Here is a 15,070-nt window from a genome sequence, read left to right as displayed (position 1 = left end):
GAGATGGAAGGAAAGGTCTGGGGAGGTGTTGTGTGCTCCAAGTTGGAGCCAAAGGATGGGACCAGGCAGGGATGTCTTCCATCACTCAAAATTCCAGAAACAGCCAGGCTACCTAGACACTGACTGTGGCAAAAACCATGGGAGTGTGGGTAAATTTGACTGTGTGCCATAGAAACGTGACCTCCACCACTGCAATAAGCTGTTTTCACCCATTTAATATCACTTCCCCAGCTGCAGGCTGTAGCCTGTGGTTATATGCCCGCCTTGGGGATTTTTTGGGATGGAAATGTAGGAGATGGATCTCTGCTGACGTGCACCAGCCACTCAGGTGCCTGTTGCATCTTCCCTCCTTGCCAAGTCCAACACCTGTTGAGCCAAAGATCCAGGTCTGGAGAGGGTTTTTCCCATCCATTCCTGCTCTGAGTAAAGATTCCCACTTCAGCAGGGATTAGTTAAAAGAGAAAAAAAAATATGTTTATGCTCCTTATGGTGAAACCTTCCAGATGGGACTGCACTGAGGGGAAATCAATTGTGAGCCTTAACAACCATAACAGGTCTGATTAAAGTTTGTTGGCTTTCATGGTGCTTTTCCCAGACAGGGGCAGTGAGGGGGAATTTGTTTTGTGCTCACCACATCCTCAGACAGAAGCAGGTCTGTGGTCAGCGTGAGAAAAATCGGGTTTGTGGCGAGCAAGAGGCCTGGGCTGAATCCCAGGCACTGAAGTCACCATTAGGGACTGGATTTCAAAACAAACCCTGTCTCCTCATCATCTGGTTGCTATGGAGGCACTGCTGGCTCCTGCTTCCAACCAGGAAAGGCAGGTTTCTGGTCTGGACCAGAGGTTAAGATGACAAGAAAGATGGAGATACTATTTACAAAAGCATGGAGAGACAGAGCAAGGGGGATTGGCTTCCCACTGCCAGAGGGCAGGTTGAGATTGGATATTGGGAAGAAATTCTTTACTCAGAGGGTGCTGAGGCCCTGCACACGCTGCCCAGAGAGATTCCAGATTCCCCATCCCTGGAAGGAATGGCCAGGTTGGACAGGGCTTGGAGCAGCCTGGGGTAGTGGATGGTGTCCCTGCCCATGAGAGAGAGTTGGACAAAATTATCTTTAAGGTCCCTTCCAGCCCAACCCGCTCTGTGATTCTGTGATCCTTGTGGGTCCCTTCTAACTCAATATATTCCATAATTCTGAGATCCCTGGCTGGCTCATCAGGGTGAAGGTCAGGCAGAGTTTGGATTTGCAAACAGAATGAGCTTTTCCCGCACTGCCCTAAGAGAGCCAGTGGCCCCTCTCAGAGTCTCAGATAAAGCAAGAGCCTTTCAGCTCCCAAATCTGATATTTGAAATATTCACAGTCCTATTTAGCAACCCCTCCTGCCTATAAATTTCCTAATCAGGAAATTTGTAAGATGTTTGGTGGATGCCTGTGTCTTTTGCAAGCAAGACCAGGTTTTCATCCCCTTTTCACTCCTGAATTCTGGCCCCAGAGGCAGGCAGGAGCCTGGCAAGGGGAGATTTGCACTGTAGACTGCAAACCAGCCAGGAGTGGGGATCTGACTTGTAAAAAATTTAAGTCCAAATGCATTTGGACTCCATGCTGATTAGTGTCAGGTCTAACACACACTCAGGAATGTGGTGGCAGGGGCTGCAGTGATTTGAAGCTGGGATGAAACACAGTTTGCAAACAGCAGGTTCTGACTTCCGAGCTCCCTAACCTTTTCCTGCCCAAAAGAAAAGGCTCTGGCAGAAGAAGGGAGATGCAGATACAGAGCAGGGAGAGGAACTGAGTGAACGTGGAGGTGCATTTAGCTTCTCATCTCTTCACAGATTCACAGGCTGGTCTGTGGGCTTCTCATCTCTTGTTTTTCTGTCTCCCCTGGGGCTGGGATTAGCTGCCTGAACTGTGGATTTGCTTGGAATTTGTATGTCTGAGGTGGAAGCTCCCTCTGTTTGCAGTCTGGGAAGGAAGGACTGGCATGAGGTGGGAGATGGCAGCACTGGGGACAGCAGTGGGGCTGGGGCTGGATCAGTGGCTGCAATGGAAACGAGTTTTCCCTCCTTCCTGGATGCTGATGCCCCCTTCCACAGTCCCTCACCCTAATTCCTTCCCGGCAGTGCCACCCTGATCACGGGAAACACATCCCAGATGATCTGAAGTATTTGGAGGGTTCGCCCCTCCGGAATTGGGCTGTTTGCATGTCAATGAGCATTGCTTTCACTACGAACTGCAAAGTCTCCCGAAATGACTTGATAGGGGGAAATCTTCCTTCCAGGCTCCCCTTTGTCCTTTGGAAATGGGGCAGCAGATCTGTTTTGGAGGCAGCAAGTGCTGCAGGGTCAGGAGGAGCCTCACCCAAGGGGAAACGCCCGATTTTCTCTATCTGGGGTGAGCTCAGAGGGAAAGAAGGGAAAAAGCTGGAAAGGTGGGAGGGAAAGGCTGTGTGATCAGCAGTGAAGAAGTCCTGCCCCACACTCTGAGGGTCTGCCCCTCCTGCAGCTGTTAACAGAGCCCCTCCCCAAATTTGGGGGTGGACAGCTGTGGGAGGGAGTACAAGATAAGGAAAGTCCTGCTACTCATTTCCCCTTCTCGCTTCTCTCCTGGAAAGAGAGGAGATGGAGGGAAGGGACCATAGGAGAGTCTTTTGTTGGGGTAAGGAAGAGGGAGATGTACACATGGGGGGGAGCGGGGCTGAAGGAGGAATCTGTGCCACAGAAGGTTGCAGGGAATGCATCCTTAGGGCATTGCAGGGTGGATTCTACTTTGGATGAAGGGTTTTGGGGGCTGAGGGAGGTCCTGGCACTGGCACAGAGGGCTCTCACTCTGAAGATGCTCTAAGCCTGGCTACAGAAGCACAGGCTTTGGGGTGTCCTGCACTCAGGGGTGAAAGGAGAGGTGGGTGCCTGATGTGGGAAAACATGAAATCTGTCTCTGTTGTCCTTTTCTGCTCCTGTACGGGGTGTACAGCTCCATCCATTTTCCTGTCTGGCCTCAGGGTTACACCAGAGCTGGGCTCCTGAACAACTCCCTTCCCTGTACGGTTTTGGTGGAAGGGAGAGAGAAAAGGAGGGACATTAAGAGGCTAAAAAGCAAGTGCTGGCAGAAGGAAGAGAGGAGGCAGAGCCCAGCTGGCCATGCTGACCTCCAGCCCACCCTCCCCAGGTGCAGCCTGAAGTCTGTGTTGAACCAGCTCCCTTGGGATGGAGAGAGCTGGGGACTCCCTAACCCAGATATCAGCCCTGATTTCTTTGGGGAGATGGCTCAGATTCACAGTCACGGCTCTGCTCGGCTCAGCAGAGGGATGGATCTGCATGGGCGGGGGGCACAGGGAAGGAAAGCAGGTCACAGCTCACCCCCGGGTGAGTCACAGTTGGGCTCCTCCTGGAGATTGGGACACCCCAGACCAAGCCTGGGGATGTGGACACCCCAAACCAAGCCTGGGGGTGGTGATGTGGGGCTGCATCTTCCCCCCGTGAGAAGTGCCGGGACTGGGGCTGCTGTGTGGGTTCTCAGCCGTGTGAAGGGTTAATAAAACAACAACAACAAACTGCCGCCAAAACGACCGAATCCCAAATCTCTTCTCTTTCTCTCCCCTCCTCCTTCCCGTTTTTTCCAGGTCTTGTTCATGGCCACAGGAGGGAGCTCAAATCCAGACATGGGAGGATCGGCTTGATTTCGGATCCAGAGCTTCTTAAACTCTGCTTTTCCTCTAAGCTGGTCCCTGTTATGTCCAGGATCTGGCACCTGCTTGACATTTACTTTGAGTTCCAGAGGACCAGAGACCTAGGATGAGGAGCATTGGATCCGCCCTGAACCTGCTTTTGGTATCGCCACTCTACTTTGTGTGGACCGTGGTCGCTCTGGACCTGGCACAAACTCCCTGCACCACTTTGGTCCAAGGGAAATTCTTTGGGTATTTCTCCTCCTTCGCCGTCTTCCCGTTGAACTCCTCTCTCTGCTCTTGGATTATCCAGAACCCCGACCCTCGCAGGTACACTTTGTACATGAAGATCCTCAAACCCTCCGGCGTATGTGACCACCAGCACATCCGCACCTACCAGTTCGACTCCTTCCTGGAGTCCACCCGCACCTACCTGGGCATGGAGAGCTTCGACGATGTGTTGAAGCTCTGCGATGGCTCCACCCGCTTTGCCTTCCTCCAGTCCAACAAACAATTCCTGCAGATGAAGCAGACGGCCCCGCCGGGCGTGGACACCTGGCCCATGCGGTGGAAGCCCACCAAAGCTCAGGAGAGGGACTTCTCGGTGGAGTATCTGGTGGTGGGCAACAGGAACCCCAGCAAAGCCGCCTGCCAGATGCTCTGCAAGTGGCTGGACGCCTGCCTGGCCATCAGCAGCAGCTCCCACCCGTGTGGCATCATGCAGACCCCGTGCTCCTGCTCGGGAGGGGAGGTCCTGGATCAGGCCAGCGAGATCCTGGGGTTCACCAGGAAGAAGGAGGATTGCTACAAGGATGGAATTTACCTGGAGAACTGCGTGAGCAGCCCCAAGGACAGCAACGGAGCGGAGTTCCTGGGTGAGTGGAGGGTGGTCGGGGGGTGCTGGGGAGGGAGGGCTGCTTGGGCTCTGCTCTCACGGGTCTCACACTGTCCCCGTCACCTCTGTGTCCGTATCTGTGGATGCCTGGCATGAGAAACCTCATTTCCCAATCGACAGGCACGTCAGGTAACCCACGAGGCTCTTCATGAGCCTGCGACCGGAATTGTAAATCAGCTGCCCCTAAATATTCCCCAAGTTGTTGGTCGCAATTTGTTCTCGGGGCTTGTTCACTGCTTGTTTCACTCCTGCAGCCTCCGAGCTGCTGAGAGGGAGCTTCTTACCTGAGGGTGAGCAGTTTTCCAAAGTAATTACAGATGTCCTAGAAAAAACAGGATCCAAGCTACCTCCCGAGGCGTATCAACCACTTTTAATTCCTAGGGAAAACTTAATTCTTGGGTCTGGTTCAAGGGGATGGCAACAGAAGGCACTCTCGCCTTGTTCTCTGCTTCGTTTTGCTTCTGGGGGCTTTCAGAAAGAGAACTCATCACGCTGATTGTGTGAGGTTACTTGGGCTCATTCCTCAGATATTTCACTGGGTTTTGACTGTGGTCTTGAATATGCTGTGGGCTGGAAAGGGACAGGGGAGGTGGGAGAGCCATGAGAAAAAGGGCTGCGAGTCAAGGTGAGATGATCCTGAGGTCTGATCATGTTCTGGGGAGGAAATGCTCATTCCAGAGATCTGACACGGCCTTGCCCAGCAGAATGGACTCGGGGGGTCTGAAAGTGGAGCCTTTTTCTTACTGCCTGTGTCAGGTCTGCTCCGGGGTGTTTATTCTCAGCTCCCACCAGGTTATGTAAAGCAGAGGTGTGATGCTCAACAGCAGTGCAAGGTGGCAGGGAATGGAGCCTCCAGTTCAGCGAGTCTCAGACTCCCACCTGACCCTCACCTCCAGGTCTCATCTTCTTCAGGTGCTGGACTGAAACGTCCTCTGCCGCCAGCAGAAAGTTGACATCTGTCTGGGTCAGGAATTTGGGGATTTTCCTGGCTTTTCCACCCCCGTTGAGAGTGGGATTTCTCAGGGATGAGGGGAAGAGGCCAGATTTGCTTTTGCAGTAGGCAGGCAGTGACCGGGCACAGATTCAGGCTGTGCAGAGTGATTTTCCTGCAGACTGCAGCCTGGCATTGGCTGAGAGATTAGGGTATGATCAGCTACTCGTGCTTTCCTCAGTGTATTTTGGGGGAGATTTTGTTTCTCACTGGTCTGTGAATCAATACATGAAGGCACAGCCGAGCCATAAATCCTGCAAATTAGTTCTTCAGTCGTGCCTCCCTCCCTGGCCGTGAGCACGAGACTCTCCAGATTTGGGTGGGTTTTTTTCCTTGCAATGCCCTTTTCTCCTGTGTGAACAGCTCTGAGGAGCCTCTCGGAGTTCAGTCATGTGTCATGCCTGGAATTTGCTGATTGGGTGATTTATGCCTTCCACCCAAGCAGTGTGACCTTTCTCACTGCAACCAAAGGTGAAATTTGAAATAAGATTTTCAGCAAATCCTGAAGCATTCAAGCTTAATATTGGTTTTTGTAGGGATCTCTCCTAGTCCAGCTCGAGTGCCTGAATGTTCCCACAAAGTAAATATGAAAGAGGCTCAAGGGTGGCTGAATCAAAATCCTTTTTGGGTGTCAAATATTTGTAGAGCGCAGATAATTTTTCTGCTGGCTGCTCACATCTGCTCCATACTGGAGACAGGGAATTATCATCTTGGCTGGTGGGATGCCATCCACACAGAAACGATGCTTGCAGGGTGCCCGGGCTCTCCATGTGCTGCTCTGTCTGTCACTGTGTCTGTTTTGATTTATGCAAAGGCTTGATCAGGAAGATGGAGGCGAGATCCAATTTGGACAGGGAGTCAGCAATCCCTTAACAGCATCTTGTGGGTGGAATATTTTGATAAGGTTCCTGATTTCCAAGTGCTGATGCTGGTTATTGCAATCATTGCTGTTCCAATTGTATTTGTAGTGTTTTTTTTTTTTTTTCCCAACAAGCTTTTAAATTTTTTTTTTCTTTTTATTATTATCATTGCTATTTTTCCCTCCCTGCTGCTTTCTGAGTCATTTGTTGTTTCTGGGCCTGTCTTAACGCTTTCATCTTGGAACAAGTGGAGATGTATGAGTTATACTAATCTACTCTGATGACTTTAAAGACACAAGAAGGAATGTGGAAGGCTCCCTGATCATGGCAGGGGGCTGGAATGAGATGATCCTTGTGGTCCCTTCCAACTCAAACCATTCTATGAATTGCCAGGTACCCAGATACAATTCTGAAATACAAAAACTGATTTTCCCTAATGTGCCTTTTTATTCCTTGGGTATTTCCAAAGCGAATGGATGGGAGCAGCTCTACAGTGAGATGCTGCAGTGCTTTGGCTCACGGTCTGTGGGTGAGATCCCTGTGACAAGCTTCACTCCAGGAGGATCCCATTGCTCCAGAACTACAGGGACTCTCAAGAAAGCAAAACTGACAGCCTGTTTTCACTCAGGGCCAGTGATTTTACACCTGGCTCAGGTGCACAGGGAGGTTTATGATCATTTACTGAGGAACTTCACAAAGAAACTCTGCCAAAGTGACCCTGTCTTATGTAGGGCATCTGTTCTTCAGTGTCTAGAGGAAGGAGAAACTGCTCCACATTTCCTTCCCAGGTTTAGTGAGACTCTCTTTGCACTCACTGTCCCACACAGACATTGCAGAGGGTTCAGCAGGCAGTGGTGAGTTGCAAAAGGATCCCTCAGGTTATCCCTCAGATATTTTGGTCCTGCTGCACGTGGAGCTTGTCCTGGTGATCAGCAAGGCATGTTTGAAATCTTGGGCAGCTTGAACTAGAAATGTATTCCAGGAGAAGACAATTCAACATGGAAACGTTTTTAGCCATTATCAGATCTCCCTTGGCTAATTCAGGAAATGTGGGAAAGAAGACAGAGGTTTGTTTGTAGGTCCTGATGCTTAGATATAAACTCTTTTTCAGGTTGCAGATTGACATTCTTTGAATAGGTTTGGGGGGCAAGGACATGAGTGTGAAGAAGGGAAAACCTCCTGAAATGCTGGGCATTGGTTCTTTACGGTCTGAAAGTGCTGATCACCCTCCCAAATGTGAGCTGGATTCTGTAATTGGAGCTGGAGCTTTAACAGGGGTGTTGATGTGACCCTGTAATGAGAGAAGGTTAAATGTGTGCTTAAGTGCTGTGCTGAGTTAGGCACTTAATGAATGTCTAATTAGTCTTGTCTCCATGTGAGCGTTCCTGGAAGACCATTGCAGTGCTGTCACATTTTGGTGGCCCAAAAAGACAAACATCATCCTCTGGTCCTTCTGCTCTTCATATCCCTACCTGAGAGGGATCCAGGATGCTGACAGCAAAACAAGGCTAAAAGTGTCCCTCAAAATACATTATTTGCTTTTTCATAAATCAGGTGGCTCCAGGGCTGGAAGGGTTTTTATAATGAATGGATAACTGAAACACAGTAATGCTAGACTGAAGGGCTGGGGATTTTCTTGCCTTTCCTGCTAAATTTTTCCATTCTCTTGCTGTCCCCATTGCTCTGAACAAAATCATATCCCCCTTCCTCACATGTGCTCATCACTTCTGTTTTGTTAGTGGTGTTTCATTTTCCACTTTCAGGTGCTTTTCTGCCTCTGTCACCTTGATTAAGGTGTCTCAGTGATCTCTGTTCGGAGAGGCCCATGAACAAGTTCCTTCTCAACCTCTGCTGCATTAAGTAGGCCGGACTCCATAAATTTGGAGGACACGCCCTCCAAATGTCTCTTGTTGGGAAGTTTTGCTTCATGCTTAGAGTGTTTTGGTCAAAAAACAGCAGGGCTGTGCTTCTGCCTGGATTTGTGGCTGAGTGACTCCTGAGTGGGGTCCCTGGTGTGAAAGAGGAGTCAGAAGCACAGAAATGAGAAATGAATCAATTGCCACCCTCCCTGCTGCAGGAATCGTCTTGTGTGGCACAGCTCCCCTCCCCTTGAATCCCCAACCTCACCCAGGGCAGGAATAACTGATAAGTCATTTCCTATGCTTGAGATGAGCTTTCGTGGCCATGAAAGCTCCAGAGATGGATAAAAAGCTGTGAGTAATTGCCCAGGGGCAGATCTCAAACCTCTCCTTGACATCTTCAGCTCCTTATGACACAAATCCCCCTGGCTGGAGCAGCCGAGCTTGCAGACAAAGGTGTTTGGCTTTGGTTTTGCCTGGGTGCTGGATTTGCCAACCAAATGTCAAAAGGGTTTGGGTGAGTGCATTTTCACTGCCTCTCAGGAAGGTGTGCTGCATTCCAGCTCCTCTCTTCTCCACCTTTGTCTGTCCCTCTCATCTGAGCTGGACATCCCTGAGCAGAGGTTGGATGTGGTGAGAGATGGACAGGAAAACAGGGCAAGGAAGCACGGATTCCTCCTCACGTGTAAAATTTTCCAGTGTGAACTGCTGAAATAATTGGGGATTTTGCCTGATGTCTCCCCCAGCTTAAGTCCAAATCTCAGCAGCTGACAGCAAGACCTGATACTCCTTCCCAGCTCCTGGAGGAGGAGGTTGGTTAGAACCTGGAACATGGCAAGGAGGTCACCTTGTCACCTGCAGGGAATCCCCACTGGACATATGGGCAGCTCCTGCTGGGAATGTCCCTCCTGCCTGTGGTCAGGATGTTTTTTGGATGAGGCAGATGTAGAGAACTCCTCCCTGGGGTCTGGAAAGAGGGGTTTTGGCTCGGTTTAAACACTGAGATCTCTGCAGAGCTGTACAAGCCCTGCCTGCCCCACTGTTCTCCTCTGGGATCATCAAAGACCTTACGCCTGGAATGGAATGGAATGGAATGGAATGGAATGGAATGGAATGGAATGGAATGGAATAGAATGGAATGGAATAGAATGGAATGGAATAGAATAGAATAGAATAGAATAGAATAGAATAGAATAGAATAGAATAGAATAATAATTTTCAGTTGTAAAGACCTTCAATGATTATCTAGTCCCACTGCCTGACTAAAAGTTTAATTAAAGGCATTGTCCAAATACTTCTTAAGCACTGTCAGGGATGGGACATCGACCACCTCTCTAAAAAGCCTGTTCTGATTTTTGACCGTTCTCTCAGCAAACAAAGCCTTCCTAATGCCCAGCCCACACCTCGGAATGAAGCATGACCACAGACCACGGGGAAGTGGCAGGGCAGAAATTCCATATCCCGGCTGCTCTCAGCACTGAATCCATCCCTGCAGAGATGGCGTGGAGAAAAACGAGCAAAGTAAAGCCATCAGTTCCATTGTGAACCCAACAGCTTGTGGACATGATCACAATGCAGAAACATCAGCAATTACCGGCTCAATGCTCAATGCGCAGGGAGAGTAAAGGTGGAATTTACATCCAGTTGCCGAGGGACTTTCACAGGCAACTACTCCCATTATTGCGACGGGGACTTTTACGGGTAATTTAATGAGCGGCAGCCTGGTGAAAGGCTCAGCTTTTCAGTCTCCCTTTTTTATTTTTCTTTTTTTTTTTTTTTCAATTTTTTAGCATCCTCTCGTATTCAGGTTCCACAGCAGTCACCGCAAAATGTTTTGTTTGGGAGTACAAGGTGAAATTAGGGTGCAGGGAAGCACTGACACCAGAGTCAAAATCATCACTCCTCTGGAGCAGTTTTTCATCTATGACTGCAGAAAATGGGGATGATGGTGCTGACACCTCAAAGGGAGAGTGCACAGAGACATTCCTGCCCATTTTCACCAGTTAGCCTAAATATTTGTCCCTTTTCGCCACCCACCTTGAATATCTGATGTATTTAGGTAATGGGAGCAGGCCAGAAAACAATGTGGTTTTTTTTGGGGGGGTGTTTTTTTTTTGTTTTGTTTTTTTTTTTTTTTTTTTTTAATGAGAGAAACTGTGTCCGTAGAGATTTTTAGGTGTTTGATTCACCTTCTTGGTGCCTGAACTCCCTTGAGCCCAAATACTAACAACTGCCCTTCTTGGGACAAATGAACATTGAACCGATTAATTTCTCTGGATTTTGACTGCATAAAATATGTGAAAAATCTAGTAAAGATCATGTGTGATGGAATGATTTTCTCTGCACAACCTGGGCAGTGTGTGGATGAAATGATTTCTGTTGCACATCCTGGCCAGAATAAAGTAATGCCTTGGTTTTCTAACACTAAAATTTTGTCGGAGAGTTTATGTTTTTCCTGCAGGTTCGGTGACACTTCCAGAGCATCACCAGCACCTCTGTAACTCATCTCTTTTTCTATATTTTCCCATTCTTACAATCAATGAAATTTTAACATCTATGGGTGTTGGTTCTGTCTCCTGCAAGTCCCACATTCCCCAGGACAGTATTGGAACAAGCTCGGGATAATGAGGTTAGAAACCTGGCTTGGGATTCTCAGCGAGCATCCTGGGGAGGACTCAGCAACTCTGTCTCTGGGGTGGCTCTGCCAATGTCACCTCCAGCCGCTGAATTCCCTTTTGGCACGCTCTCTTCTTGCAGACAACAATCTGATACTGAAATCCCATATTTTACCCTTCAGCACGGTGAGACAGCCAGGCTGGGAAAGGACGTCCTTTAGCGCATCAAAATTGCAGATCTGTTGAGTTTAAATATATTTCTTTGTGTTCCCTGGCTCGAGTTTCAATAGAGCGATAATTGCCACACACCTCATTAAGCTGAATGCTCTCAATAGGTCTTGAGTGGTCCATGTCATTAAACAAACAGTTACTGGCTTGGGAGCTGCACGGTGTTTAGAAGCTGTAAAGAAGGGACCTGGAGGCTGTGAAAGCTGCAGCTCCAGCTTCCTGAAGAAATTGGGCTGCCCTGGCAGGGTGGCTGCTTGCCCGGCTGTTTCCAGGGCACTTTGAGGAGTCTGATCCTTCCCTGTGCCCTGAGGCAGGAACTGGTGCAAGTCCCTGGCTTTTTTGCCTTGCTTGGATGTAGAAGAGGATGCCCTGGTCTCTGCCAGTTTAGATTTTGGGATTTGGAAGTTGGCACTTCCCCACTCATTAGTTTTGGGTTAGGAGTTTGGGTGTATTTGAGTTGAAGGTGCCCAAACCAGAGGAAGATGGTGAAATTCAGTGTATGGCACTGAAAACAGGAGAAACAGCTGGGAGCAGAGGTACTGTCACTTTTTTTTCTGGTTCATATCCTGAATCTGAAATCTGAAGGCCCAAGATGCAGAGTTTTGGCCCCTCAGCTTTTGCTGAGACCCCAAGACTGATGAGAAAAGGACCTACACAGAGATTCTGCTTCAGGAGGCTGGGATGGGACAAGGGGAACGATGGTTCCATCACATTTCTCTGTATAATGTGCTCTCCTAGACTAAACCCATCCACGTGGAAGGCTTTATTCAATGATCTGTGTGCACTTCCTATGCATCTCTGTATCCCAAGTGCCTACTGGATGAGATTGAGGGTTAGTTTTGGTAACTCCGTCCCATAACTTGACTAAACTTGTGACCAAGACAACCACCAGGGTCCCATTCCTGCCAGATCTGGTCAGAAGTAGAGGTATAGAAAAAAGGCACTTCAGGGCACGAGGACAGGTTCAGGTTGGCCATTAAACCTCCTTAAGTGCCCAGCCCAGAGCTCAGGTGGGCAGGGAAGCAGCTCAGGTGTGCTCTGAGCTTCATGGCTTTAAAGCTAGTGCCCTGTGAGGCAACCACGAAAGTCTTTGGCCAGCCAGGCTAAGTGATGTGCATGTGAATATATCCACAGGCAAGATTGTCCTGTTGTAGGCAGATGCCACTCCAGTCTCCATGAACATTTCCAGTCCATGGAAACCACAGAATGACAGACTGGGTTGGGTTGGAGACAACTTCCAACATATCTCCTTCCAACCCTCAGGGACTTTCCACTATCCCAGGTTGCTCCAGGCCCCATCCCACCTGGCTTTGAACACTTCTAGGGATGGGACATCCACCATTCTCTGGGAAGTTGTGCTTGGTGGAAGGAGTGCTGGATGGTACCAGCTTGCTCTTGATGCCCATTAACCTGGGACTGGGCCTAAATAATCTCTACAGACCTGGATTAGAGGGTTTTTTGCACCAGAATTCCAGTTTTGGATGTGCTTAGAAAGATGCTACTGGCCATTCCCAGGAGAAGAACACTCAGGAAGATGTGCAAGGACTGCTGTTCACAACTGGATTTATTCAACACTTGTCCTCTTCCCTGTTAGTGGGGATCAGATAAAGAATTATCAATAAATTGACTGCTTTCTGATGACAATTTCTGTCCACAAAATCTCATTTTCACGCCCTTTCTTTCTCCTTTGTTTCATTTGGTGGGTTTACTTGTTTTTGTTTTTCATTTTCATGTCCTGCTTAGCAGGAATTCATAGAATCATGGAATGGTTTGGTTTGGAAAGGACCTTAAACATCATCATCACATTCCAACCCCCTGCCATGGGCAGGGACACCTTTCACCAGACCAGATTTCTCAGAGTTCCATCCAACCTGGCCTTGGACACTTCCAAGGGGATGAGGTATCCATCAGTTCTCTGGGCAACCTGTGCCAGGTCTCCCTGGAGCTTTCTCTTCTCTAGGCTGGAAAACCCCAACTCTCCCAGCTTGTTTTCAGAGGAGAGGTGCTCCAGCCCTCTGAGCATCCTCTTTAGGGTCAGCCAAGATCAAGGAGTGATGCTGGGACCTGAGGTCAGCGATGTCTGTAAGAGGGAGGCCGACAGAAGGCAGCAAAGGAGCTGCTCAGGAGGTTGCCTGGGTTGCTGGGTTGGCCACTTGATGAAGGGGAAAAGATGCAGGGACCAGGAGAGTCCCCAGGTAACCACAGAGAAGTCATTAAGGAGATTGCTTGCCATGCTTCTGTGATTTTGGGCCATGGAGGAGCTCAGGAGGCCTCTTTGGGGAGGTCAGCCAGCTGCCTCCATGGACCCACCGCAGCTGAGGAATCATCAAGGAGAAAACAGACCTTGTGGGAGAGCCACAGGATGGATCCCACCTGCTGCCAGGGCAGGGATGGCTTTCCTGGCTCAGCAGATTCAGATTCACCTGCAGTGTTCCCCTCTGTGCCGCTCCTTTCCTCCCACCAGCCCTGGTGTCCTGCCCCAGCTCAGCAGTGACATGTTTGAGCTGTTTTCACTGGAGCTGGTGGAGTGTTGGGTGTGGGTTTTGTCTTGGCACGATCTCTTGCCTTTTTCTTGCTTTGGGGCAGAAGAAGAGAAAAGTTGGAGCTTTTCAAGCCTTTAGACACCATGACCAACCATCCCCACTCACAAGCCTGCTGGGTTGGCCCCCAGCTTGGCACTGTACTGTCCCTTCTGAAAAACAGATTACTGGGAAGGATGAAATTCCTTACCCTGTGACAATCTCAACTCCTCTCATTGCTGCTCATATCCAAATCCCTCATGACCCTTACTTTTCAGCAGTGCCTTTGGGATTGTCCTGCTACCAGCACCCTCCTGGGGCTTCTTCTGGACATGGGATATCTGGAGCATTTCTGTCCTGGATGGGATGGTGGGTCAGATAAACCAGTTAAATGCTATATTAGCTATTTTTTTGGTGAGTGGGATCACTCAGGTTGAGCTTACACTCACCAGAAATTTCATAGGCTGAGCATCCTTGGGGTGAGACTGGCCTCCAGTAGTGGTTGAAGGAGTAAAATCAGACAGATAAACCCAGAAATTTCCTTTCCTTGGGGTTCTACCTGGAAAGAAAACCCAGGCCAGCATTTTATGAGGTGTCCTGGGACTCCTCCCTCATGGTCCCACGTGCTTATTCTGGCTTTGGTGTTGCACTTCCCCTCCTGGGGCTGGGGATGCTCCTGTGCTGGGTGCAGGAGGCAAAGGGATCTATGACAAGTAAACAAAAAATCCCAGGAGCAGAACAAGAGGAGATCTGGGGTTTCCAATATGTACTGGGTGACCTGTATCACCCAGCAGGAGTGGTGGGTGCTCTCTGGAGAGGGGCTGGATGAGCAGAAGTCCTTGGAGAAATGCCATAAATAGGTGTGGAGGGGGGTTTGTCTTGGTTCTTCTCGCTCTGTGGATCAGAATTCTTCTCAGTGAGCCAGGTCAGGCACTGGGCACTCAAATAAATGCTCTTAATACCACAGAAAGAAAATAAAATTAATGAAGAGGTGGTGGAGGGAGGAATGGATGAAGCACAGAGCTGTCCTGGGGCACATGTCCATTTGTGCATGTCCAGAGAGCCAGAGGCACGGGCACACAGCTGGGTCTGGTGTGTCCCTGTGCACACACAGGGGAATGTGGAGCCAGGCTGCTAGAGCTGGGAATGTCCAATCTAGAGAAGAGAAGGCTCCAGGGAGACCTCAGAGTCCCTTCCAGTGCCTAAAGGGGCTCCAGGAGAGCTGGAGAGGGACTTTTTGGAGGAGCATGTAGTGATAGGACAAGGAGGAATGGTCCTTAAACTTAGGACTACATTTAGCACGTTTAGATTTAATATTAGGAAGCAACCCTGTGAAGGTGCTGAGGCCCTGGCTCAAATTTTCCAGAGAAGCTGTGACTACTCCATCCCTGGAAGAGTTCAAGGTCAGGTTGGACAGGACTTGGAGCAACCTGGGATA

The 15,070-nt window shown here is 49.4% G+C and overlaps 1 protein-coding gene across 11 annotated transcripts in view; it reads left to right on the top strand.

Moving 5' to 3' along the window:
* Window positions 1–15,070, top strand: part of ADGRB1 (adhesion G protein-coupled receptor B1) — a 283,170-nt gene that overhangs the window by 76,324 nt on the left and 191,776 nt on the right. For all 11 annotated transcript variants that reach the window (XM_077781813.1, XM_077781806.1, XM_077781809.1 and 8 more), the window contains exon 2: window positions 3,621–4,540. In XM_077781813.1, the coding sequence (XP_077637939.1) occupies window positions 3,793–4,540 (748 nt within the window). In that variant the 5' untranslated portion in view covers window positions 3,621–3,792. The remainder of the gene's footprint in view (window positions 1–3,620; window positions 4,541–15,070) is intronic.

This window comes from Lonchura striata, chromosome 1 (assembly GCF_046129695.1).
Source record: "Lonchura striata isolate bLonStr1 chromosome 1, bLonStr1.mat, whole genome shotgun sequence".
In the NCBI taxonomy this organism is placed as follows: Eukaryota; Metazoa; Chordata; class Aves; order Passeriformes; family Estrildidae; genus Lonchura; species Lonchura striata.
This window is presented reverse-complemented; position numbering and strand designations above follow the sequence as displayed.